The sequence below is a fragment of the Scyliorhinus canicula genome, chromosome 1 (genome assembly GCF_902713615.1).
Source record: "Scyliorhinus canicula chromosome 1, sScyCan1.1, whole genome shotgun sequence".
NCBI lineage: Eukaryota > Metazoa > Chordata > Chondrichthyes > Carcharhiniformes > Scyliorhinidae > Scyliorhinus > Scyliorhinus canicula.
In genome coordinates this window covers 74887168-74914351 of record NC_052146.1, presented here as the reverse complement: position 1 = coordinate 74914351, position 27184 = coordinate 74887168, and the positions used below count along the sequence as shown (strand labels likewise).

General features: G+C 50.6%; 1 protein-coding gene across 3 annotated transcripts in view; it reads right to left on the bottom strand.

Moving 5' to 3' along the window:
• The window catches only part of depdc5 (DEP domain containing 5, GATOR1 subcomplex subunit), a 253508-nt gene that overhangs the window by 99333 nt on the left and 126991 nt on the right, over nucleotides 1-27184 (bottom strand). For all 3 annotated transcript variants that reach the window (XM_038793299.1, XM_038793316.1, XM_038793307.1), the window contains exons 26-28: nucleotides 14402-14562; nucleotides 6806-6926; nucleotides 193-360 (exon numbers count right to left, since the gene is read on the bottom strand). In XM_038793299.1, coding sequence (XP_038649227.1) covers nucleotides 193-360; nucleotides 6806-6926; nucleotides 14402-14562 — 450 coding nt within the window. The remainder of the gene's footprint in view (nucleotides 1-192; nucleotides 361-6805; nucleotides 6927-14401; nucleotides 14563-27184) is intronic.

Here is a 27184-nt window from a genome sequence, read left to right as displayed (position 1 = left end):
GCCCCTCTCTCCAGTTATATGTCACTGCGAGCCTAAGACTCCATGTGAGCTGTATTCTTAGCTCCTGCGTGGGTTTGGTGCGGCAGAGGCACAGTGTCAGTGTTGCTCTTACCCCGATGGATCGGAGAAAGAAGTCAGAGCCCTCACGAGAGTTTAGAGATGGGGTGCTGGCAGGACGGCGGAGACATGTACCTGAAATCCTCTGAGCCCGACGAGCAGATGTACTGATCCAGGTAATTCCATTTGTACTCCTCCAGCCGCTCGTGGGAGAACTCTACCCAGCAGGACACAAACTCGGTGCTGGAATGTGGCGAGCAGAGGCTGTAACTGTATTGGATCTGAGCAGACTCATAAGGATACCTAACCAAGAGAAAAAGCAGCTGTTAAGATCAGAACACAGCTGCTGTGCAAAGTTTTCACTCTTCCAATTTTCTGCAATCCTTTCTGGCCCCCCAGCCTCCCCCATCACGAAGCAGTCCCAAAATGTAAGGGGAGGAGGGCAATGTGCTTTTAGAAACTCTGTGAAATATATACGATGAAAGCCATCATTTTATTTTGACTCCACACTTTCCAAACTCATTTCCGTCCTCGAAAGTCACACATTTCAAGAACTCAAAAGCATTATTTTTCAGATACAGGATTTCTACTAAAGCACGGGTTGATCTGATTTCTAGTTGCCCCTGTAGCATCCAGGGTGGCTCAGCAAGCAATACTGCCCCACTCTCCATATCAAGCCAGGGCCCACTTCTCACCAACTCAGAGTCCCCACTCAGGATCATGGAATCTGGCCCAAAGCAACTGTTGAAATTAGTGCATGTCTATGGGGGAAAGTCTCTGCCCTCTGGGCCACTTCTCCTGCCAGCTTCTTCCAAAATTACACCCTGCTGAAAAAATCGATTGCATTTATGCAGCCACATCCCTCAGCAAGGGCCCAACAAGATCCTCAAACAACAAAGTAATGTTGTGTCAGTGTTAACTGAGGGAAGAACAGTCAGGGCATCAAGGCATCTCCATACTCTACCACAGATAGCATCATCGGATTGTTTAAGCCCAACTGCATTGGAAAAAAGGAGGGACCTCCGATTAGAAAGATTGCACCTCTGACAAGTGCTTCCTCAGTGATACACCCAAGTATTGGTATGGTTTATGTGCGCCAGTGTTGAGTGGGGCTTGAACCAAAACCTTTTAAGACGTTGTGGTTTTACTTTTAAATAAATCATAAGATCACAATAAATTGGAGTTGAAGGCCATTCGGCCCATTGGGCTTGGTCCGCCATTTAAGAAGATCTTGGTTGATCTGACTGTGGCCTTAACTCCACTTCCCTGCCTATTCACCTCAAGCCTGGTCTCACTTGCCAATCAAAATTCTGTCTAAACTCAGCCTTGAAAGTATTCAATGATTCAGCCTCCACTGTTCTCTGTAGAAGAGAATCCCAAACGTTAACCCTCAGAAGAAAATCCTCCTCATCTCCATCTTAAATGGGAGACTCCTTGACCTGGATTTTAACAGAGTTAGAAGGTCTCTGAAATCATTTAAAAATGGCAGGTGGGGGCGGATTCCAGGACTCTTGCCCCCATTCTTGGCACACCTAATTTTCAGTGTCACAGGATGAGGGTGCGAGGAGCCAGGCTGCAGCTTGCATTCCTGACCTGGCCAGCCCATTGTGAGCCAGGCAATCCCCTGGCCCCCTGCAAATTTCATTGAGTTGGGCAGCTTTTCCACGTCTTGCAGTTCCTCCCTCAGAGGAATCATGATCCAAAGTCTGCATTCGGGAGCCTTTTGAAAATAACCTTTGAAAAGTTTTACCCATTCTGCACCCCGCCATGCAACTCAATGCCCCTCATCACTCCTATTGGTCCCTCATAGCCTCCAAGTCACAGCCTTTTTACTGTTATGGACCAGGGTTTGGAAAACTCCAAAATATATTATGGAGCTCACCTGACCTACAACTGTTTATTATTTTTGGTTATGAGGAGCACAAGGGCCTGCCCTTCAGGTGTTATTCAACAGAGGCCTGAAGCACTTTTAATCAACAAAGTTTATTGTACAAATTTAGTTAACATTTTTATAAACACACACAGTAGACATTTTTATCAACAACAAACATAAATACCCCACACAGCTACAGTAATCGATGTATAACCCTTAATAAATTCCCCCTTAAAGCTGTTCCAATTTAGTAACAAGATCCCATAAACCAGAAGCCCCTTTTCAAAAGGTGTGGCCCAGCACACAAGACCTGGTATGGATGCTCTTGTGTCCTTTCCACAACAGCAGGTTTGAATTTCTTCCAGAAAACAATTATTTATTTTCCCGTTGTCACGTAATCTGGAAACAGCTTTTAAAATGCAGAGAGAAAGACTCCAAGATATGTGTCTGCCAGAATACAGCAACCAAATGTGAAAATGAAAGCAAAAAACTCGAACTACACAACAGCCCCAAACCAATGCAAAAGTAAAACTCAGAGCCACAGCCCAGCTCCACCCACACAATGACATCACAGAAGCCATGTGATAAGACAAAACATTTGCTCCACCCAATGACATCACTGAAACCATGTGATAAGACAAGACATTTCCTAAAGAAACACTCCCATGACATTACGCCCATTGATCCAGTGTACACGGTGTGCCGAATTAATCCTATAGTAGCAATGGCATGTGTGACTAGGGATCCTTAGGCGAGTAACTCACCTCCTGACCTCCAAAGCCTGTCCACCATCTACAAGGCACATGTCAGGAGTGCAATGGAATACTCCCCACTTGCCTGGATGAGTGCAGCTCCAACAACACTCAAGAAGCTCGACACCATCCAGTACAAAGCAGCCCGCTTGATTGCTCTTCCTTCCACAAACATTCAAACCCTCCACCACCGACGAATAGTGGCAGCCTGTGTACCATCTACAGGATGCACTGCAGTAACTCACCAAGTTTCCTCAGACAACACCTTCCAAACCCACGACCACTATCGTCTAGAAGGGCAAAGGCAGCAGATACCTGGGAACCCCATCACCTGGAGGTTCCCCTCCAAGTCACTCACCACCCTGACTTGGAAATATATCGCCGCTCCTTCAATGTCGCTGGGGTAACATCCTGGAATTCACTCCCAAACAGCATAGTGGGAGTACCTACACAAGAACTGCAGTGGTTCAAGAAGGCAACTCACCACCACCTTCTGAAGGGCAACTAGGGATGGGCAATTAGTGCAGGCCTAACCAGAGATGCCCACAACCCTTAAACTAATTTTTTAAAAACCCATTAATAATTATTTGAAAAACAAAACTGGTGGGTTCCAACAACTGAATAAAAGGGTCAATTAATCAGACCATTAAAGTACCAAAAACACAATGTTTAAGCAATTCACACTCTTAACCTTCTGAAAATAAACATTGAGACATTGACAAAAGAGAACTAGGGAAAAATAACTTTTTATAACCTCAAAAATGTCAATCATGCAAAGTCAATGCTTCCCTGCACCTGTGTAAACAAATAAACTCACATAATTCTTTTATAGGAGTCTGGGCTCTCAGAGGATTCAGTGGTTCTATACAGTGGGCGGAATTCTCCCCCCCGCCCCCATGCCGGGTGGGAAAATCGCCGGGGCGCCGAGCGAGTCCCGCCACGCCGCCCCAGCACCCTCACGTGATTCTCCCACCCCCCCCCCCCCACCCCACCCAAACCGGTGCGGCGAGATTCACGGCTGGTCGCTGGGAGAATTGCTGCTCGCCGTTTGTGAGCGGCGATTTTCCGGCCCGAATGGGCCGAGCGGCCTGCCCAACACGACAGGTTCCCGCCGGCGCCGTCCACACCTGGTCGGTGCCAGCGGGAACGCTAGGGGGGAGGGGGGGGGAGGAGGGCGGGCTGTGGGAGGGGGTGCTTGCACAAGGAGGGGCCTCAAAAGGGGTTTGGCCTGCGATCGGTGCCCATCGATCAGCGGGCCGGCGTCTCTGAAGGAGGACTTCCTTTCCTCCGCCGCCCCGCAAGATCCATCCGACATCTTCTTGTGGGGCGGCCGTGGGGAGGACGGCAACTGCGCATGCGCGGGTGACGTCATTTATGCGGTGCCGCTTTTACGCAGCGCCAAGGCCCGGCGGCGCGTAAATGACGCGGCGCCGCTCCTAGCCCCCGGGGGCGGGAGAATAGGGGGCTGGGAGCGGCCTCCGACGCCAGAGTGAAACACTCCGGTTTTCACTCTGGCGTTGGGACTTAGTCTCTCGATGGGAGAATTGCGCCCATAGTGTAGACAGTGTGAATGAGCATGGAAGGACTGAGTTAGCATGGAGGTGCCAAGAGATTATGGGAGTAGGTGTAGGGCATAAGCTGGCACGGAAGTGACATGGGTATTGGGTTTTAAAGTGAAAGGGTGTGAGAGGTGAGGATAGAGGGCCTAAAATGTAACCAATGAACTAGGACAGTGGCCTTCTGACCGCACACATTGCCACCTTGTCACCCTGGATCAGTTTTTGGGAACAATAGCCAACTCTATCTCACGGTAGCACACGTGGCTAGCACTGTGGCTTCACAGCTCCAGGGTCTCAGGTTTGATTCCAGCTTGGGTCACTGTCTATGCGGAGTCTGCACGTTCTCCCAGTGTCTGCGTGGGTTTCCTCCGGGTGCTCCGGTTTCCTCCCACAGTCCAAAGCCGTGCAGGTTAGGTGGATTGGCCATGTTAAATTGCCCTTAGTGTCCACAAAGGCTAGGAGGGTGTCATAATATACACACAAGTATATGATGGTGCATAGACACACACTGACTGACACACTGAAAGACCAATCAACATACACAACACAGCAGCCAATCACCAGACAGAGCACGGTCACTATAAAGCCAGAGGGCACTAGTTTTCCCGCTCATTCAGGATGCAGCCTCTGAGACAGACGGAGCCCGCAGTCAGTAGTACGAACATCCAACATGTGCTAGCAGTATAGGCTGGTCAGGTTAGGCATAGGTCTTCAGTCAACCTAACATAGTGTCGACCCACAGTGCAAGTATGTTTAACAGCTCATAGTTAAATAAAATAGAGTTGTACTTCTACAAGTGTTGGTAGCCTGTCTCTTTCACTGCTCTGGTAAACGCAGTCCTCACAGACCCAGCATACCCAACACATCAGAGGGGTCATTGTGTTATGGTGTAGGTGGAAGCGAGGGCTTAAGTGGATCGGTGCAGACTTGATGGGCTGAATGGCCTCCTTCTGCACTGTACGTTCAATGTTCACCCTTGGCTACCTGGAGTGAAACTAAAGGGGCGTTTTATATGCAGGCCGGTCTGCTGAGTCAGAAAATTTCCCAACACGAGCTTGGCAGCAAAGGACTGGCTGATTACTTTTTAAAACTGTGGCTGTTAGTTCTAGATTTCCCCACTTCTCATTCTTCTAAAGCAACGAATATAGGCCTAATCTGCTCAACTGTTGCTCATAAGACAACCCCACCAACCTAGGAATGAATCTTGTGAACCTTCTCTGAACCAACTGCGAGTACATGTCTCCTGCAATTCTTGATACATTTGTAGCAAGACTTTCCATTTTTTATATTCCATTACCCTTGCAATAAAATACAACTTTCCATTTGCCTTCCCAATTACTTGCTGTACCTGCATGTTAACGTCTTGTGATTTGTGGACAGTCAAACCCGGATCCCTCTGGACCACAACAATCTGCAGTCTCTTCCCATTTAAATAATACTCTGCTTTTCTATTACTCCTGCCAAAGTGGACAACTTCACATTTTCCCCACATCGTACGATCAAATCTTTGCCCACTCATTTACCCGATCGAATATGCCTTTGTAGGCTCTCTGCATCCTCTTTTTACAACTTCTTTTCCTGCCCACCTTTATTTAATCAATCAGCAAGTTTGGCGACAAAACTCCCGTTCCTTCAAAATCATTCATATAGATTGTAAACAGTTGGGGCCCCAACATGGATCCGTCTGGTAGTTAACAGTTTGCCAACCTGAAGATGGCCAACTAACCCTGGCTTTCTATTTGCTGTTCATTAGTTTATCTGCAGTTCATGCTAATACATCACCAGCCAACACCATGAGCTCTTGTGTGTGAGGGTGCAGTGCAACCAAAAAGCAAGGTGGCTGAAAAAATACAGGAGGCCACAGAGCTGGGAGATAATACAGTGTATACTTCAAAGATAGTAAACTGCTTGAGCATATTCCGAGGTCATGAAAGTTGCCGCATAAATGCAATGTATTTTGCTCACAATGCAAATATTTTACAGTTTTGACATTTAAGAGCAATGACGCTGTCATGACCTTATTTGATCTTGGTGAATGCTCAGTCCAGCTTTCTGCTGCAGAGGACTTAATTGAACCATAGAAAAGTTATGGCACAGAAAGAGGCCACTCATCTGTGCCGGTCAAACCGCCTTTAAAGTCAAGGACACACAAATGGTACCATCACTGTGCAACCTGGAGTCGGAAAACCCGGGGTACACTCCCATTTTCAAACTTTGAAGAAAGGCACAAAATAACGTCAAAGCCTCCATCCCATCTTGAAAATTAAAAAAAAATTTTTTTTAGAATACCCAATTCATTTTTTCCAATTAAGGGGCAATTTAGCGTGGCCAATTCACCTAGCCTGTACATCTTTGGGTTGTGGGGGTGAAACCCACGCAAACACGGGGAGAATGTGCAAACTCCACACGGACAGTGACCCAGAGCCGGGATCGAACCTGGGACCTCGGCCTGTGAGGCAGCAGGGCTAACTCACTGCGCCATCATGCTGCCCCCCCATCTTGAAAAAGTGATCCAACCACCAGCCCTGTGAATGGTAGAGTTGAACCACTCGCTGGACACTTACTTGGGTAGGTAACGGGTGACGGTTATGATCTTGTCTTTTAAGCAGACCTTATGAAACGTGCGTCCCATGCTCAGCCAATACGCAGTCTCCTCCTCCTCCAGCTTGTTCCTAGACACCAGACCTATAGACACAGACATCACACCAGTCACTAAGATGCAGAATCCAGGCATTTCATAAGTAAACCTCATCTGCAAGGATCGCTCAAATATAGTGCAGTCAGTGGTAACTCATTGCAGAAATCCCAATGTCTTGCTGACTGACCTGTGGGATCTATGCAATGGGATCTACTACAGACCCAGATCCCAGAGACTTATAGTGGCCATACATAATTGAAGAATTGGTTTTCCTATCGGTCCATGCACTGATCTGCAACTCACACTCCCTCGGTCATGAGGGCAGGGAGATTAGTGTATTAAATACTTTCCTTTTACCCTCAGATAATGGCCAATAATGGAATAGGAAGAGTTGTCGATCATTTAGTGTTTCATGCCTGTTTCTTTGTTTTTAAATTTAGACTACCCAATTCATTTTTGTCCAATTAAGGGGCAATTTAGCATGACCAATCCACCTCCCCTGCACATCTTTCGGGTTGTGGGGGCGAAACCCACACAAACACAGGGAGAATGTGCAAGTTCCACACGGACAGTGACCCAGAGCCGGGATTGAACCTGGGACCTCAGCACCACGAGGTCGCAGTGGTAACCCACTGCGCCATCGTGCTGCCCTTCTCATGCCTGTTTCACCATTCACTGAGATCATGGCTGATCTCAGACCTAATTCACATATTCACCTTTCCCAAATCTCTTTCGGTCATCCCTGCCCGACATATTTCAGGTTGGATTGGTTTTCGGTCCTTATGGCTGCAAACATCCATAACTTGGCTTTGATTTGGAGCCACAGGGGATGCTGGCGTTGGAACCAAGAATGCTGCACGCAAGCAGCAAGGGCAAGTGACTGAGTTTGGATTATAAGATGCCGTGTTAGACCTGACCTGGGAGGGGCTTGATGCTCACCCTATGCGGCCGAAATAGAACAAAGATCCTACCGACCATCATCAACTGAAGCCAGGTGAGGCGGAAAAACCAATTACCTTAGCAATGGCTGGACAGTACTACCCATGATTGGTCAATGCCAAGTAGTTTGGTTAGCCGCAGGAAGTGCCACTGGGACGTCCACACCGTCGCACACAGGGTAGCTCCTGCTTGAAGGCGTAGAAAAGAGCTCTTTTTACTCCAACTCATGTGTAACTTCGACAGAAAAGGGTTACTGAAGGTCGGGGAAGTTCCCCCTGAGAGTGGTATGTCTGCTGGTTATCAAACTCAGCAGAAGGTGAAGGACTTGGCCAAGGAGTTCGAAGGGACCTGTGGCGCAGCAGCTAGTGGAAAGATGGCGGAGGGGGACGGGTCAGTGTAAGTAGCAAAGCTCCAGATGGAACGGTTGACAGCCTTCATCAAGGAAGCGTTCCACCATCAGAGGAAGGCGATGCAGGAGGATCGCCCAAAGGCCATCAAAGGGGTTGTGGAACCCCGGAGGGGCTCGATAGAGAGGGTGGAGAAATGCTTGAGGCACAGGGGTCGCAGATCCGAGAGATTGAGAAGATGATGTCGGACCACAGAGATCGGATGGTGGCACTGGAGGCAGAGCTCTTGGGAGACCTTTGCAAGACGTTGAGAGCAAAGGTGAAGAAGCAGGAAAATAGGTTGAGAAGGCAGAATCTGCGGATATTTGCCCTGCCTGAAGGAGTAGAAGGTACGAGTTCCACAAGGTAAGTTTTGAGGATGCTGGTGGGGCTGGTGGCGGAGGGGGTGCTGGACAAGGCCCCTGAGATGAACAGAGTGCACAGGTCTCTGAGACAGAAGCCTACAGCATGGGAGCCGCCACGGGCGGTGATCGTGAGGCTCAACAAGTTTGTGGAGAAAGAGAATATTCTGCAATGGGCCAGGGAGAAGAGCAACTGTGAATGGGAGAGGAACATGGTCCAAATATATCAGACACTGGAGCTGAGCTGGCAAAACAGTGTGCAGGCTTCAACAAAGCCACGGCAGTGCAATATAGACAGCGGATCAGGTTTCGGGAGCTCAACCCGGCGAAACTATGGATGACTTGCGAAGGCCAGGAATACTATTTTGAGACCCCAAAAGCAGCCTATGACTTTTATCAAGGAGCACAAACTGGTGGAGAATTGAACAATTTTGGGAGACAGAGGTGGTGGCACTTTGAAGTAATTGAGAAGACGGGTAGGATGGGGGTTGGAGGGAGGGTTAGGTTTTTTAATCTTTTCCTCCGATGTGGAGGGGGTTTTCTTATTTTTTCTGTTGGGTCGACAAAGAGTAGTTGGGGTGAAAAGTTTGTACGGGGACAGCTGTCCCTGCCCCTCTCCTGCTGCCTGGGGCTGTGTTTTTTTCTTTTTGTTTGTCTTTGAGGGAGGTGACCTGTGGTTTGAGATGAGTCTCTGTTTGGGTGGGGTAGGGAGCAGTCCACACAGAGTCTTCTTCACAGAACAAAGCGGTGAGGGTGGGAGAGGGGTCAGTAGGAGGAGCCTTTGGGCAGGAGTTGCCATGCTGGGTGGTAATGCTGGTGAACGGAAGTGAGGTGAGCGAGAAGGCAGAGACAGGTGGCCTTGGGGAGGGTGGGGTGATGCGACACGGTGAGGTTGGAGAAGAAACATGGTCGGGGCGGGGCAGCATGTTGCAGCTGTGGGTAGCACTGCTGCCTCAGGGCACTGAGGTCCCAGGTTCGATCCTGGCTCTGGGTCACTGTCCGTGTGGACATTGCACATTCTCCCCGTGTTTGTGTGGGTTTCACCCCCACAACCCAAAGATGTGCAGGGTCGGTGGATTGGACACGCTAAATTGCCCTTTAAGTGGAAAAACTGAATTGGGTAAAAATACATTTTTAAAAACATTGTCGGGGAGGAGAAAGGGGCGGGGCTATCATGGATGTGCCCGATACAGGGTGAAATTAACGTGGGTAGAGCCGAAAGGTGAGGATGGCGGATGGTAGAGGGGAATGGAGGCATACGTCCCCGGTAAGGCTGAAACAATAAATCGTGCAAAGGTTCAATGGACCAGTGAAAAGATCTCGGGTCTTTGTGCATCAAATGAGTTTAAAAGCTGAGGTGGTCTTTCTGCAGGAGATGCACCTCCGCATGAAGGACCAGATTAGGCTGAGGAAGGGATGGGTGGGTCAGGTTTTCCACTCGGGGTTCAAAGTCGTGGGGATCGTGGGCAATTTTGATGAGTAAGAAAACGGGACTTCTGAGCACAAAGGAAGTCAGGGACCCCGGTGGGAGATCAGTAATGGTGAGTGGGGTATTAGAAGGAACGCCGCTGGTACTGGTGGCACCGAATTGGGACGATGTTGGTTTTATAAGGGGGTTTCCGGCAGCGATCCAGTCACACACCAGTTGATTATGGGAGGAGGTTTTAATTGTGTCCTAGAGCCGAGGGTAGATAGGTTGAGCCCCGGGTCAATGGATAGAATATGAATGGAAAAGGAGCTGGGTGGGTTTATGGAAAAGATGGGTATGGTGGACCCCTGGTGCTTCAAGAACCCAGGGGGAAGTGAGGTGAGCGAGAAGGCAGAGAGAGGTGGCCGTGGGGAAGGTGGGGTGATGCGACACGGTGAGGTTTTCTCACATGTGTACAAGGTGTATTCAGGGATAGACTTTTTTTGTGGTAAGCCAGGAGGTTTTGGTTGGGGTGGAGGGGGCAGAATACGCAGGGATAGTAATCTCAGACCATATGCCACACTGGCTGGAGATTCAGCTTAGATCGGGAAGGGAGCAGAGGCCGAGATGGAGGTTTGATTCGGGGTTGTTGGCAGATAGTGGGTTTTGTAACAAAGTATGGGCTGTGATTAAAGAGTATGTAGAATTGAACCAAAAAGGGGAAGTGGCGGTGGCCACATTTTGGGAAAGCACTAAAAGCGATGGTCCAAGGGGAGATTATCTCATTCAAGGTACATGCGGATAGGGAAAGGAGGGAGGAATATGAACGGCTAATCAACGAGAAAGTGGAGGTAGATAGGGAGTACTTGAGGGTGCCTACCACGGAGGGATTGGTGAGGAGGAACAAATGACAGGGGCAAATTGATTGGTTGACAGCGGGGAGAGCAGTAGGACAGCTGCGTAGGGCAAGAGGGGTGCAGTACGAATAGGCGGAGAAAGCGAGTCGAATATTTATGCATCAGCTATGTTGGCAGGCCGCGTCCGGGGAAATATTGAAGATACGGACATGTGGTGTCGGAGCCAGGGAAGATAAACGAGGTGTTTAGGGATAATAAGAGGAGCTGTAAAGGGTGGACGCTGGTGGGTGAAGAGGGGTCATGGGATGTTTCTTAGGCAAACTGGAGTATCCACAGTTGGAGGAAGAGGCAGGTGCTAGAGGAGTCCCTGGGGCTGTGGGAGGTATTGGACGGTATAAGGGGTATGAAGTTGGGGAAGGCCCAGGGGCTCGTGGTTACCCGGCGGAATTCTAGAAGAAGTTCGCGACAGTCTTGGCACCGCATCTCTTGGGGGCATTTAATGAGGCACTGGAGAAGGGGGAGATGCCAGCGTCAATGATGCAGGCAACAATAACATTGATACCAAAAAGAGGGAAGCACCTGTTGGAATGTGGGTCATGTTGGTCCGTATCGCTGTTAAATACGGAGGTGAAAGGGCTGGCTAAGTTGGTGGTGGTGGTTAGTGCCGAATGACGTGCTGTTAGGTAATTTGGACATTCTGAATTCTCCCTCTGTGTACCCGAACAGGTGCCGGAATGTGGCGACCAGGGGCTTTTCACAGTAACTTCATTGCAGTATTAATGTAAGCCTACTTGTGACAATAAAGATTATAATTAATATTATTATTAAAGGGCAGACAGCTTTCTGGTAACTTAAGGGGGCTGGTAAAAGTAATCATGGCCCTGTCGAGAGCCCAGATACCGGAGGTAGTGGTGTCCATGGACGCGGAGAAGGTATTTGACTGTGTGGAGTGACGGTACCTGTCTGAGGTCCTGGGAAGGTTTGGGTTTGAGCCGAAGTTTGTGGCATAGGTGCCTGTTATACGTGGCACCGATGTTGAGTGTGCGGACCAATATCATGGGTTCACGGAACTTTGAACTGCACAGGGAAATAAGGCAGGGGTGCCTGCTGTTGCCGCTGTTGTTTGTGCTGGCTATAAAGCCTCTAGCAATGGCTCTTAGGGGGTCGGCAGAGTGGTGTGGGATTACATGGGGATGAAGGAAGCATTCGATGTCGCTATATGCAGACGACCTACTCTTGTATGTTTCCGACCCGTTGAAGAGCATGGAGAGGATCATGGGCCTGTTGGGGAAGTTTGGGGCGTTCTCGGGATGGAAGTAAAATGTAGGGAAATGTGAAGTGCTCCTGATGAACGAGCCAATCTGTGGGGGTTGCCATTCAAGGTGGCCACTGACAGGTGTAGCTACCTGGAGATTCAGGTAACAAGGGAATGGGCGATGATACACAAACGGAATTTCACAAAACTGGTGGAGGTTAGGAAGGATCTGAAGAGGTGGAACACACTGCCCTTGGCTCTGGCAGGAAGGGTCCAAGTGGTGAAGATGAACATTCTGCCGAGGTTCCTGTTCACATTCTAGACACTTCTGAACTTTGAACCGAAGCCTTATTTCGAAAACTGGATATGATTATCTCGGACTTTGTATGGGCAGGGAAGGTGCCAGGATTAAGAGGACCCTGTTACAGAGACAGAGGCAGAGGGAGGGTTGGCGTTGCCAAACCTGCTACATTACTACTGGGCAGCGAAATTGCAGAAGGTGGTGGTGTGAAGGAGAAGGGGCAGAATGGGTTAGGTTGAGGAAGAATGATGGGAGGCATTGTCAATGGCGCCAAGGAAATACTTGGAGAGACCGGTGGTGCAGTCCATGGTGAAGGTCTGGAACCAGCTGAGGAGGTATTTTAGGATAATGGGGACGTCGGTGTTAACGCCATTGTGCGAAAACCATGGTTTTGAGCCGGGGGAGGAGGGGTAAGAGAGAGATAAATGGCATGTATAGGAAGGGGAGAGAAGTGGGGCTGGTTGAGGTGAGGGATTTGTACTTGGAAGAAAGGTTAGCCAGTACAGAGGAACTGAAGGAGAGGGTAGAGCTCCCGAAAGGAAGTGAGTTTAGGTACCTGCAGGTAAGGAACTTCATGCGAAAGGTTTGGAAAGAGTTCCCCAGGTTGCCGAGGTCCACCCTATTGGAGTGACTGCTGCTTCCGGATGTGGAAGGGAAGGGCAGAATCGGAGACATATACGGGTGATTGGGAGAGCAGGGAGATGAGTGGGTGGTGAAGATTAAGGAGATGTGGGAGGGGGAGTGAGAGGGGACATGAGGCGCTACGAAGGGTAAATGCGACCTACTCGTGCTCAAGGATGAGCCTGATACATTTCAAGGTGGTACAGGGTACATATGACTCGGGCAAGAATGAGTGGGTTCTTCCAGGGCATGGCAGACGAGTGTGAGAAGTGTGGGCAAGGACCAGCGAATCATGCTCAGATGGTCTGGGGCTGTGAAAAGTTGGAGATTTTGGGCAGAGTTATCCCCATGCTAACAAGGAGAGTGGGGGAGGAAATGGAGCTGGACCCTTTTGTGGCGATATTTGGGATACTGGAGAAGCTGGAGCTGATAGGGGAAGGAGGACCCATGTTGTGGCTTCACCCCTCTGAGGAGCTGTTCATTGCTGCGGGGGTGGGGGGAGAAAATTTGCACCAACGTTTCTCTCTCACTCTCTCGAAGCAGTTTATCCAAGAAATCTCTATTCCGAGGAAAGCAAGTATCCTTGTGTTTGCTAACTTTATTTATATGTGGTTTTTGACCGGTGATGGCGTTTGCTTGATTGGAGATAGAGAATCAGTTAGATGTTACAAATCCTTTGATTTTTAAGAATTGTTTAACTGTTAACTGGAATCTATGTTCTGTGATGTTAATGTGTTTAATGCTGTGTTAAGAATAAAGTGTGTTTTACTATAAAAGATACCAATTGGTTAGTGGAATCACTCCTGGAGCGAAGAATCCTTTCCTCACAGTTTTAGAAATGAAAATAAATGTTTGGGGTTCTTGTCTGATAGCCTAACAAATGTTGGGGGCTGGTCCGGGATTTTAACACAGCGGCTCTGATTAGAGGCGGTGGCTGGTGATGGTACCAGCAACATCTACAACTTGCAAAACGTTTTGCTCCTCCAACCATTTCCTTTTTGGTTCCGAACTCCTCCTTTCCCCATGAAGTTTGGGCAGGGTTGCAAGTCACCATCTGTACCCTCTGTCTAACAGACATCCTTTGTGTGTATTCAGAGGCATTGAAGGCTTTAGTGGAGGATATCATAGCTCAGTCCAATGCTGCACTCCCACAGGGGCACTTGCAGACTGTAGTTGTATGGTAGAGATCCCAGAAAGTGATAGTTCCACCACTGACTGCCCTCCTCCAAAGGGGCGCAGTGAGGATCTCCAGTGCCAAGAGGAAATGTGTCAAACAATTAACTAACTGGTGTGATTAGAAGCTGTCCTGTACACCTCAATGACCCATTACATTCCAGACCTCAATTACCAACACAAAATTTCAGCTCCGCAACCAACCTGTGCGACTCCTTACCCCGGGTGTAGAGGGGACTGCTGCTGAGGGGGGCAGAGGCTGCAGCGTTGGACAGCTTGTTCTTGGTCAGGACAATGATCTGATAGCCCTGCATGAGGCGCTGGCAGATGAATTCCTCAAACACCTGCTGGGCTGTCATTACAGGCCCGTCCTCATCTCTCCTGCGAATGAGCAGAATAAAGATGTCAGAGGTGCTTCAATACGGAGCTCAGCTTTCGACCAATAATAATAATTAATCCAACCCATTCACAAGCCAGCGAAAGAGCCAATTGTTTTGCGGTCCAGCCTGTGTGTCAAGCTGGAGTGCATGTCCCAAATGACAATCCATGTGTAAATCTGCCTAGTCTTTGGAATTAATATTTAAGTCATCAGTTCATCTTAAGTTTATTTGTTGATTCTAAACACGAACCATATTGTCAATTCTCATGAAATTACAGTGAACGAGTTTGCTTTCATTTATATTTTACCACCATCTATGATTATTTTCACTTTATACTTTTACCATATTTTGTATCATTTGACAGATGCCAGCGTAGTGCCCCCCCAGCAAGGCCCAAATTCTCTCCCCAGCGCAGCACGGCCCACTCCCCCCCACCCAGCACAGCTCAGCCCAACCCCTCCCAGCACAACGTGCCCCCCCCCACCCCCCTCCAGCGCAGCACGGCCCGCTCCTCCTCTCCCCCCCCCAAACCAGAGCGGCCCACACCCGCCTCCCCCTGCCAGAGCAACCCACTCCCGCCCCCCCGCCCCCAGCCAGAGCAGCCCATTACCCCCCCAGCCAGAGCGCCCACCCCACCCCCCCCCCCAAGCCAGAGAGGCCCACTCCCCCCAGCCAGCCAGAGTACCCACCCCCCCAAGAGTGGCCACAGCCCACTCCCCAATCTGAAGGCTTTCATCCCAAAGATGGAGGTGAAGGTGTTATGTAGGAAACCCACCACATATTGACTGGCTGAGTCATGCTGACCTATGGGCCTCTGTGAAGCAAAGCCCAGGCTGAGTTCAGGAGTAGTGAAACCATCTGCATCAGCCCTGCTACAATCGGAGGAGACAGACTTTCAGTATAGCACATTTCACATTCTCTGGCTGAGCATCTTGTGCGGAAGTCTGCACCTCTAACAATACAGCACTCCCTCAGCACTGCATGAAGTGTCAGCCTGGACTTCTTGGAGCTTGTTCCTGAACTAGGTCCTTTTGACCCAGATGTGAGAGTCCTACCACTCGACAGTGAACCTGGCTCAGCGACTAAGAGAGGCATCACAGGAGTGACTGACCCAATTTTGCCACAGCAGACCTGGCTCAGCGACTAATGGGAGCATCGCAGGAGTGACTGACCCACATTCTGATACAACTAAACTGGTTGAGTGACTAATGGGGACACCACAGAAGTGGCTGACCACATTCTGCCACAGTACAACACAGTAATGTGCCTCTCTGTCCTCATGACATACACCCCATGTCCCAATAGCAGGTCAATGGTTGGAAAGTCATTACATTCTTGTTCAGTCATGATATTGGTGTAAAGAGCAGGCAGGGCAGATCACCCTTGCTCAACTGAATCACTCTCTCTACTGAATGGTCTGGTGACGAGCAAAATCATACTGTTAAGACAGGAGGGCATGGGAAAAGCACATACCTATAAATGAGGTGCCAACTACAACACATTTGTGCCGCACAGTGGAAGCAACAAAGACAACAGATAATCTGAACACCACCACTTAAACGTTCTCCTCCAAGTCACGCACTATCCTGACTTGGAATTACATCATCATCCCTTCACTGTCGCTGGGTCAAAATCCTGGAACTCCCTCCCTAACAGCACTGTGGGTGTACCTACATCACATAGGCTGCACGGGTTTAAGTAGGCTGCTCACCATCACCTTCTCAAGGGCAACTAAGAATGGACAATGAATGCTGGCCTGGCCAGCAACATCCGCATCCTGTGATTGAATGTAAATTAAAAATGCTGCATAGGACAGAGAGCTGCCTGATTCCAAATCAAACGGCTCAGATCACAACTCTGCCATCCTGCCACATCCATTTCCCAATGGCAATGGACAATTAAACAACTAAGGGAGGAGGAGACTCCATGAACATCTCCATCCTCAATGATGTTGGAGACTTCAATCTTCAACAATCTTTAGCCAGAGTTAAGTGGATGATCCATCTCGGTCCACAGCATCACAGAGGCCAGTCTTCAGCCAATTTGATTCACCCGATGTGATATCAAGAAACGGCTAAAGGCACTGGATACTGAAAAAGGCTACGGGCCCCGACAATCTTCCGGCAATAGTACTGATGACTTGTGCTCCCAAGCTTGGCGCACCCCTAGCAAAGCTGTTCCAGCACAGCTACAACACTGGCACCGATCTAGAAATGTGCAAAATTGCTCAGGTGTGTCCCATACACAAGAAACAGGACAAATCCAACCCAGCGAATTACTGCTCCATCAGTCTATTCTCCATCTTCAGCAAAGTGATGGATATTGTTGTTGACAGTGCTCCAAGACACATTTCTTCACTAAATAAGCTGCTCACTGGCACTCAGTTTGGGTTCTGCCAGGGTCACTCAGCTCCTGACCTCATTACAGCTTTGGTCCAAACATGGGCAAAGTAACTGAATTCCAGAAATGAGATGAGAATGACTGCCCTTGACATCAAGGTGAAATTTGACCGAGTATGGCATCAAGGACTGAGTATGGCATCAAGGAGTCCCAGCTAAACTGGAGTCAATGGGAATCAGGGGAAAACCTCTGCTGGTTGGAGTCATGCCTGGCACAAAGGAAGATGGTTGTGGTGGTTGGAGGTCAATCATCTCAGCTCCAGGACATCACTGCAGGAGTTCCTCAGGGTAGAGTCCTGGGCCCAACCATCTTCAGCTGCTTCATCAATATCCTTCCTTTCATCATAAGATCAGAAGCAGGGATGTTCACTGGTGATCACATAATGTTGAGCACCGTTCATGACTCCTCAGAAACTGAAGCAGTCCATGACCAAACACAGCAAAACCTGGAAGTGGCAAAGTAACATTCGCGCCACACAAGTGCCAGACAAAGACCATCTCCACCAGTGAGGAACTAATCTTCTGCCTTTGACTTCAATGGCATTACCATCGCTGAAATCCTCACTATCAACATCCTGGGGGGTTACCATTGACCAGAAACTGACCTGGACTAGCCATATATATACTGTGGCTATAAGTGCAGGTCAGAGGCTGGAGAGTAACACACCTGACTCCCCAAAACCTGTCCACCATCTAGAAGGCCCAAGTCAGGAGTGTGATGGAATACTCCCCACTTGCCTGGAGGTGTGCAGTTCGGTGTGCAGCTCCAACAACATAAGAAGCTCAACCCCATCCAGGATAAAGCAGCCCAGTTGATTGGCATCTCTACCACAAACATTCATTCAGTGCAGAAGGGCTTGAGGTTCATAAGGAGGAGGTGTTAGCAATTCTGGAAAGTGTGAAAATAGATAAGTCCCCTTGGCCGGATGGGATTTATCCTAGGATTCTCTGGGAAGTTAGGGAGGAGATTGCTGAACCTTTGGCTTTGATCTTTAAGTCATCTTTGTCTACAGGAATAGTGCCAGAAGACTGGAGGATAGCAAATGTTGTCCCATTGTTCAAGAAGGGGAGTAGAGATAACCCCGGTAACTATAGACCAGTGAGTCTTACTTCTGTTGTGGGCAAAGTATTGGAAAGGTTTATAAGACATAGGATGTATAACCATCTGGAAAGGAATAATTTGATTAGAGATAGTCAACATGGTTTTGTGAAGGGTAGGTCGTGCCTCACAAACCTTATTGAGTTCTTTGAGAAGGTGACCAAACAGGTGGATGAAGGTAAAGCAGTTGATGTGGTGTATATGGATTTCAGTAAAGTGTTTGATAAGGTTCCCCACAGTAGGCTATTGCAGAAAATACAGAGGCATGGGATTCAGGGTGATTTAGCAGTTTGGATCAGAAATTGGCTAGCTGATAGAAGGCAAAGGGTGGTGGTTGATGGGAAATGTTCAGACTGGAGTCCAGTTACTAGTGGTGTACCAGAAGGATCTGTTTTGGGGCCGCTGCTGTTTGTCATTTTCATAAATGACCTGGAGGGCGTAGAAGGATGGGTGAGTAAATTTGCAGATGACACTAAAGTCGGTGGAGTTGTGGACAGTGCAGAAGGATGTTACAAGTTACAGAGGGACATAGATAAGCTGCAGAGCTGGGCTGACAGGTGGCAAATGGGGTTTAATGCAGAAAAGTGTGAGGTGATTCATTTTGGAAGGAATAACAGGAAGACAGAGTACTGGGCTAATGGTAAGATTCTTGGTAGTGTGGACGAGCAGAGAGATCCCGGTGTCCATGTCCATAGATCCCTGAAAGTTGCCACCCAGGTTGAGAGGGTTGTTAAGAAGGCGTACGGTGTGTTAGCTTTTATTGGTAGAGGAATTGAGTTTCAGAGCCATGAGCATGTTGCAGTTGTACAAACCTCTGGTGCAGCCGCATTTGGAGTATTGCGTACAGTTCTGGTCGCCACGTTATAGGAAGGATGTGGAAGCATTGGAAAGGGTACAGAGGAAATTACAAGGATGTTGCCTGGTATGGAGGGAAGATCTTACGAGGAAAGGCTGAAGGACTTGAGGCTGTTTTTGTGAGAAAGAAGGTTAAGAGGTGACTTAATTGAGGCATACAAGATGATCAGAGGATTAGATAGGGTGGACATTGAGAGCCTTTTTCCTCAGATGGTGATGTCCAGCATGAGGGGACATAGCTTTAAATTAAGGGGAGATAGATATAGGACAGATGTCAGAGGTAGGTTCTTTACTCAGAGAGTAGTAAGGGCGTGGAATGACCTGCCTGCAACAGTAGTGGACTCGCCAACACTAAACGCATTCAAATGGTCATTGGATAGGCATATGGACGATAAGGGAATAGTGTAGATGGGCTTTAGAGGGGTTTCACAGGTCGGCGCAACATTGAGGGCCGAAGGGCCTGTACTGCGCTGTAATGTTCTATTCCCTCCACTACTGACGCATAGTAGCGCAGTGTGTACCATCTTACAAGATGCACTGCATCAACTCACCAAGGCTCCTTAGGCAGCACCTTCCAAACCTGTGACCTACAGTACAGAAGGAGGTCAATTGGCCCATCGAGTCTGCACCAACCCTATGAAAGAGCAGTCTACCTCGGTCCACTCCCTCACCCCATCCCTGCGGCACGGTAGCACGGTGGGTAGCACTGTTGCTTAACAGCGCCAGGGTCCCAGGTTCGATTCCCGCTTGGGCCACTGTCTGTGCGGAGTCTGCACGTTCTTCCCGTGTTTGTGTGGGTTTTCTCCGGGTGCTCCGGTTTCCTCCCACAAGTCCCGAAAGACTTCTGACATTCAAAATTCTCCCTCAGTGTACGAATAGGCGCCGGAGTGTGGTGACTAGGGGATTTTCAGTGTAACTTTATTGCAGCGTTAATGTAAGCCTACTTGTGACATTAATAAAGATTGTTATTATTATTAGATTATTAACCCTGGCTTCCGGTTGCGGCTATGACCAGCTAAGTCGCACATTTGGCAGCTCCTGCGACAAAGGTGTTTAAGGGCCGATTGGAGGGCCCCGACGGTACTGTAAAGACGAATCCCGGTGGGGGAAGGCTCCCTGAGGAGAGTGAGACCAACTTTATGGTCGGTACTCGGAGTGGGGCGACAAAAAAAGCGGCAGCAGCTCCCCGAAAAAAGCGGGGGAAGAGGACCAAAATGGCGGCCGGTGGCGCACTAGAAGATTGGAGAAAATGGGCGGAGGAGCAGCAGGCCGCTCTCCTCCGGTGTTTTACGGAGCTGAAAGTGGAACTCTTAGAGTCTATGAACGCGACGACCACAAGGCTGATGGGGGCCCAGGCGACCCAAGAGGCGTCGATAAGAGAGCTGCAGCAGGAGATGACTGCAAGGGAGGAGGAGGCCACGGTCCTCGTGGGAAAGGTGGAGGTGCACGAGGCACTCCACCTGAAATGGCAGAGCCGCTTTCAGGAGCTGGACACTCGAATGAGGCGGAAGAACTTGAGGATCCTGGGCCTAGCAGAAGGCCTGGAGGGGCCTGATCTCCCGAAATATGTAGCGGAGATGCTGAGCTCCCTGATGGGAGAGGGGGCCGGTCCATCGCCTCTGGAGCTGGAAGAAGCATATCGGGTCATGGCTAGGCGGCCTAGGGCGAACGAGCCCCCGAGGGCGGTGCTGGTGCGATTCCAGCGTTTCTGTGATCGGGAGAAAGTGCTGAGGTGGGCCAAGAGGGAGAAAAGCAGCAAATGGGAGAATTCGACGGTGCGGATATATCAGGACTGGAGTGCGGAGGTGGCAAAGCGGCGGGCCCGGTTTAACCGGACGAAGGCGGTGCTGCACGCAAAGAGGATCAAGTTCGGAATGCTGCAGCCAGCGCGCTTGTGGGTCACCTACAAGGACCAGCACCATTACTTTGAGACCCCAGAGGAGGCATGGACTTTTGTTCGGGAGGAAAAGCTGGACCTGAACTAGAACTTGGGAACGCCGGCGGTCGAGGCCGCCCGAGTACCCTTGACTGATCAAGTGGCCCATGTCTTTCTTAGGCCAGGTCGGAACTTGGTTAAAGTTGATGGATCGTTTGGTTTCTTTGAAACTTGTGCTATGGGGGGTTTCTTTGTTCCTTTTTGTGTGTCTCTTCCCGTTGCCAACTTCCCTTAATTATTGTTGTTGTAGGGGGGGCTTTTTTTTACTGTTTCTTGATCTGTTCTTTAAGGGTTATGGTTACTGTTCTGTTCGATGGAGGGTGATGGTTAAATACGTTATTATTGGGTAGTTATTTAGTTATGCAGGCATAGTTATGTATTTATGTATTTATTTGAGATTTGTTATTTATATTGTTATATTGTTAAGTTGGGGAGGCGGGACGGGGGGGGTGCAAGTTCGTTATGCGGGTTTTCTTTTTCTCTTTTTTCTTCCTCTCGTTTTAAGGGGGCTTTTTTATGGGCTTGGATGGGGACGGGGGTGGAATTGAAGATGGCGGGGTAGGGTGTGGCCGGGCGAAAGCGCGGGCTTTCCCCTGTTTCCCGCGTGCGGGACGGAGGAAGGGGGAGGAGAGAAGAGTGGGGTGTGGCCAGCAATGGCGGCTTTTCCCGCGCTGAAGCGGGGTCAGAGAGGGATGGCAAGGGGGGGGGGGAGGCCCCTCCCCCCCCACATCGGGAGGAGTCGGAGTGTGGCAGGGGCAGCCGGGTCAGCGAAAATCAGCTGACTCTCGGAAGTACGATGGTGGATACACCGCGGCTAGGAGGGGTCCTAGCCAGGGGTGGGGGGGGGGGGGGGGGGGGGGGGGGGGGGGGGGGGTGGGAAGGGGGGTTAGGGGGGGATACCGGGTTGCTGCTGGAAAGGCCGAGGACGGGAAGGGAAGAACGGGAGGAGAGAGGGGGGGGGGGGCCATCGCCATGGGGAACGGGTCAGAAGGGGAGGGTCGACCCGGGGCGAACAGGGGACAGGACATGGCTAATAGACAGGGGACAGGGACAGGTCGCTCCGCGACCCGGTTGATTACTTGGAACGTGAGGGGGCTGAATGGGCCGGTCAAGAGAGCAAGGGTTTTTTCACACCTAAAGGGACTGCAGGCGGATGTGGCAATGTTGCAGGAGACTCACTTGAGAGTAGTAGACCAGGTACGCCTGAGAAGGGGGTGGGTGGGACAGGTGTTCCACTCAGGCTTGGACGCAAAGAACCGGGGGGTGGCGATTTTGGTGGGAAAGAGGGTGTCGTTCGTGGCGGCGCAGGTGGTAGCAGATAAGGAGGGTAGGTACGTGATGGTGAAGGGTAGGCTGCAGGGAGAGAATGTGGTGCTGGTGAATGTGTATGCCCCGAATTGGGATGACGCGGGTTTTATGAGGCGCCTGTTGGGCCTCATTCCGGGTCTGGAGGCAGGGGGCCTGATCATGGGGGGGGACTTCAATACAGTGCTCGACCCTGGGCTGGACAGATCGAGTTCCAGGACGAATAGGAGGCCGGCAGCGGCAGAGGTGCTAAGGGGGGTTCATGGAGCAGATGGGGGGGGTAGACCCTTGGAGATTTGGCAGGCCAAGGGCGAGGGAGTATTCTTTTTTCTCCCACGTCCACAGGGTGTACTCCAGAATAGACTTTTTTGTACTGAGCAGGGGGCTGATTTCGAGAGTGCAGGACACGGAGTACTCGGCCATTGCGATTTCGGACCATGCACCACACTGGGTAGAGGTAGAACTGGGGGAAGCACAGGACCAGCGCCCGTTGTGGCGCCTGGATGTGGGGCTGCTGGCGGACGATGAGGTGAGCGGAAGGGTCCGGAAGGGCATTGAGAGATATCTGGACACGAACGACACGGGCGAGGTGAAGGTGGGGGTAGTCTGGGAGGCCCTGAAAGCAGTGATCAGAGGAGAGCTGATCTCCATAAGGGCACACAGAGAAAGGAAGGAGAGGCAGGAGAGGGAGAGACTGGTGGGGGAACTTATAGAAGTGGACAGGAGATATGCGGAGACACCAGAGGAGGGGCTGTTGAGGGAGCGGCACAGTTTACAGGCCCAGTTTGACCTACTGACCACTAGGAAGGCGGAGACGCAATGGAGAAGGGCACAGGGCGCGGTCTATGAGTACGGGGAAAAGGCGAGCAGGATGCTAGCACACCAGCTGCGCAAGCGAGATGCAGCCAGAGAGATTGGGGGAGTGAGAGAGAAGGGAGGGAACGTAGTGCAGAAGGGGCAAGAAGTGAACGGGGTCTTCAGGGATTTCTACAGGGAATTGTACCGGTCTGAGCCGCCCAGGAGGAGGGGGGGAATGGAGAACTTCCTCGATAGATTGAGGTTCCCAAAGGTCCAGGAGGAACGGGTGGAGGGGCTGGGGGCGCCGATAGAGCTGCAGGAGCTAGTTAAAGGGATAGGCCAGATGCAGGCGGGGAAGGCGCCGGGGCCGGATGGATTCCCGGTGGAATTTTATAAGAAGTATGTGGACTTGGTGGGTCCAGTGCTGGTGCGAGCCTTCAATGAGGCGCGAGAGGGGGGGGGTTCTGCCCCCGACAATGTCACAGGCCCTGATCTCCTTGATCCTGAAGCGGGACAAAGACCCGGTACAGTGCGGGTCCTACAGGCCTATCTCCCTCTTGAATGTAGATGCCAAACTGTTGGCAAAGGTCCTGGCAACCAGAATAGAGGATTGTGTGCCAGGGGTAATCCATGAGGACCAGACGGGGTTCGTAAAGGGACGACAACTTAACACAAATGTCCGGAGACTGTTGAATGTGATTATGATGCCAGCAGTGGAGGGGGAGGCTGAGATAGTGGTAGCACTGGATGCGGAGAAGGCATTCGATAGGGTGGAGTGGGAATACCTGTGGGAGACGCTGGAACGGTTTGGGTTTGGGGAGGGATTTATTAAGTGGGTGAAGCTGCTGTATTCGGCCCCGATGGCGAGTGTGGTTACAAACGGGAGGAGGTCAGAGTATTTTGGGCTCCATCGAGGTACCAGGCAGGGATGCCCCCTATCCCCCTTACTATTTGCATTAGCGATCGAACCGTTGGCGATGGCACTGAGGGGTTCAGGGGGGTGGAGAGGACTGACAAGGGGAGGGGAGGAACATCGGGTATCACTCTATGTGGATGATTTGTTGTTATATGTGGCGGACCCGGAAGGGGGAATGCCGGAGGTAATGGAAATACTAGCGGAGTTTGGGGACTTTTCGGGATATAAATTAAACGTGGGTAAAAGTGAGGTCTTTGTGATACACCCGGGAGATCAGGGGGAGGGAATTGGGCGGCTCCCCTTTAAGAGAGCAGTAAAGAGCTTCAGGTACTTGGGGGTGCAGGTGGCAAGGAACTGGGGGACCCTCCACAAGCTGAACTTTTCAAGGCTGGTGGAGCAGATGGAGGAGGAGTTCAAGAGGTGGGACATGGTACCGCTGTCGCTAGCAGGGAGGGTGCAGTCAGTCAAATGACGGTCCTCCCGAGGTTCTTGTTTCTGTTTCAGTGCTTGTCCATCTTTCTCCCCAGGGCCTTCTTCAAGAAGGTAACTAGCAGCATTATGGGCTATGTGTGGGCACATGGCACCCCTAGAGTGAGAAGGATTTTCTTGGAACGGAGTAGGGACAGGGGAGGATTAGCGCTACCCAATCTTTCCGGATACTACTGGGCGGCGAACGCATCGATGGTGCGCAAGTGGGTGATGGAGGGGGAGGGGGCAGCTTGGAAACGTATGGAGAGGGCGTCCTGCGGCAATACAAGCCTGGGGGCGCTAGTAACGGCACCATGGCCGCTCCCCCCCACGAGGTATACCACGAGTCCGGTAGTGGCGGCCACCCTGAAAATCTGGGGGCAGTGGAGGCGACACAGGGGGGAAGTGGGGGGTCTGATGGCGGCGCCACTGAGAGGGAACCACAGATTTGTCCCGGGGAACACTGGCGGGGGATTCCAGAGTTGGCACAGGGCGGGCATCAGGCAACTGAGGGACATGTTCATAGAGGGGAGGTTTGCGAGCCTGGGAGAGCTGGAGGAGAAATTTGAGCTCCCCCCGGGGAACACGTTTAGATACCTGCAGGTGAAGGCATTTGCCAGACGACAGGTGGAAGGATTTCCCTTGCTTCCCGATAGAGGGGTGAGTGATAGGGTGCTGTCAGGGGTCTGGGTCGGAGAAGGGAAGGTCTCGGACATCTACAAAATAATGCAGGAGGTGGAGGAGGTATCGATAGAGGAGCTGAAAGACAAGTGGGAAGCGGAGCTGGGAGAGCAGATAGAAGATGGGACATGGGCGGATGCCTTAGAGAGGGTCAATTCGTCGTCGTCGTGCGCAAGGTTGGGCCTCATCCAATTTAAGGTGCTGCACAGAGCCCATATGACGGGGACTAGGATGAGTCGGTTCTTCGGGGGTGAGGACAGGTGTGTTAGGTGTTCGGGAAGCCCTGCGAACCATGTACATATGTTCTGGATGTGCCCGGCACTGGAAGAGTTCTGGGAGGGGGTGGCGGGGACGGTATCGAGAGTGGTGGGAACCAGGGTCAAACCAGGGTGGGGGCTAGCGATTTTTGGGGTTGGGGTGGAGCCAGGAGTACAGGAGGCAGGGGAGGCCGGAATATTGGCCTTTGCGTCCTTGGTAGCTCGGAGAAGGATCTTGATTCAGTGGAGGGACACAAGGCCACCAAGTGTTAACACCTGGTTAAACGACATGGCAAGCTTCATCCAATTGGAAAGAATCAAATTCGCCCTGAGAGGGTCGGTACAGGGGTTCTTCCGGCGGTGGCAGCCCTTCCTTGACTTTCTGGATCAGAGATAGGAACTGGAGGCCGAAACAGCAGCAACCCGGGGAGAAAGGGGGGAGGGGGGAAGGGAGGGGGGGGGGGGATAGCAACGTAGGGAGCACGTCAGCGGGGGGTCGCGGGCAATGACTGCCGAGGCCATCGGCAGAAAGGGAAAAACGGTTTGGTTGCTAGACTGGTAGCGCGGGGGGGGGGGGGGGGGGGGGGGGGGGTGCGCGCGCGGGGGAGGGCGTGGGGAGGATTTTCCAGGGGGGATTTGTTGTGTTATAATTTAAAATGTAGTAGGGGTAAGTGTTTGTATCGAAAAATTTCAATAAAAATTATTTAAAAAAAAAAAAAAGATTATTAACCCTGCGCACCGATCACTGCCAATCCACCCAGCTGCCACCTGAAAGGACAGGGGCAGCAGATACCCTGGGACACTGCCAGCTGCAAGTTTCTCCTCAAAGCCATTCGCAATCCTGATTTGGAAATATATTGCCGTTCCTTCACTGTTACTGGCTCAAAGTCCTGGAACTCCCTAAAGGCACAGTCAGTGCACCTCCACGACAAGGATTGGAGCTGTTCAAGAAGGCAGCTTACCACCGCCACCTCATGAGCAATTAGAGATGGGCAATAAATACAGGCCCAGCCAGTGGTGCCCACACCCCTTGAATTAATAGAACAATTTCATGGTGAATTAATGAAGAACTCCCAATACTTTATAGATAATTGGAAAATGATTGGTGTCTGGATTCGAAGGATCAGAGAAGATTCGGCAATAAATGCATCTTCAGCGATTCTCAATTCCAGCTGAAAAGGGTTAGAGTAAATGTTGTGAATGTTGCGAATCACTGGAGGAACAGAACCTTCCAGTATAAAGTTCCAGGATGCAATCGGCAACTAGGGCTGTGGATTATGAGAGTGGCCAGGGAAAACGGAGTCTCCCACAAGGGTGTTTGATTTCCACAGATTGCCAGACTTGGCAACTCTCCTGGCAAGATCACTGACACGCAAGTGTCTAAAGGTCAGGGGTAAGCCAGTCTGAATTTGCCCCCCAACCCCAGCTTTAGCTGGGCCATGCTGTTATTTTAAGCCCAACACACCCTTGCGTCGCAGTGCATCATTTGCTGACGTCAAAGTTCCAGTGAATCCCATCACAACGTAAAATGTGGCCAACTTAAGAGGGGGACATGGAGCAGATTTGGCAGCCGAGACAGAAGGGAAAGGGCAGGAGGGAAACTAACCAATACGGCTTGTTGATTCTGGGGAGTTCTGAGGCACAGAGGTGAAACGGGCACAGCCGATGAAGCAAACTTGGAATCATGAGAGATTTCAGCATTCAAAGGCAGATTTATGACAGGTTGACTTTATGGATGGCCAGACCTGCTCTTGCCAGAATAAACATCATTTCAAAAGTCACAAGCAAACCTGGAGAATTATCAGCCCTCTCTGAATTTACATTCTTTGACTTTGTAGTCCATTATGCTGTGAAACATCCAAACTGAACATTGTTAAAGATGCACAGGTGAAAATAAACTTGGGCAATT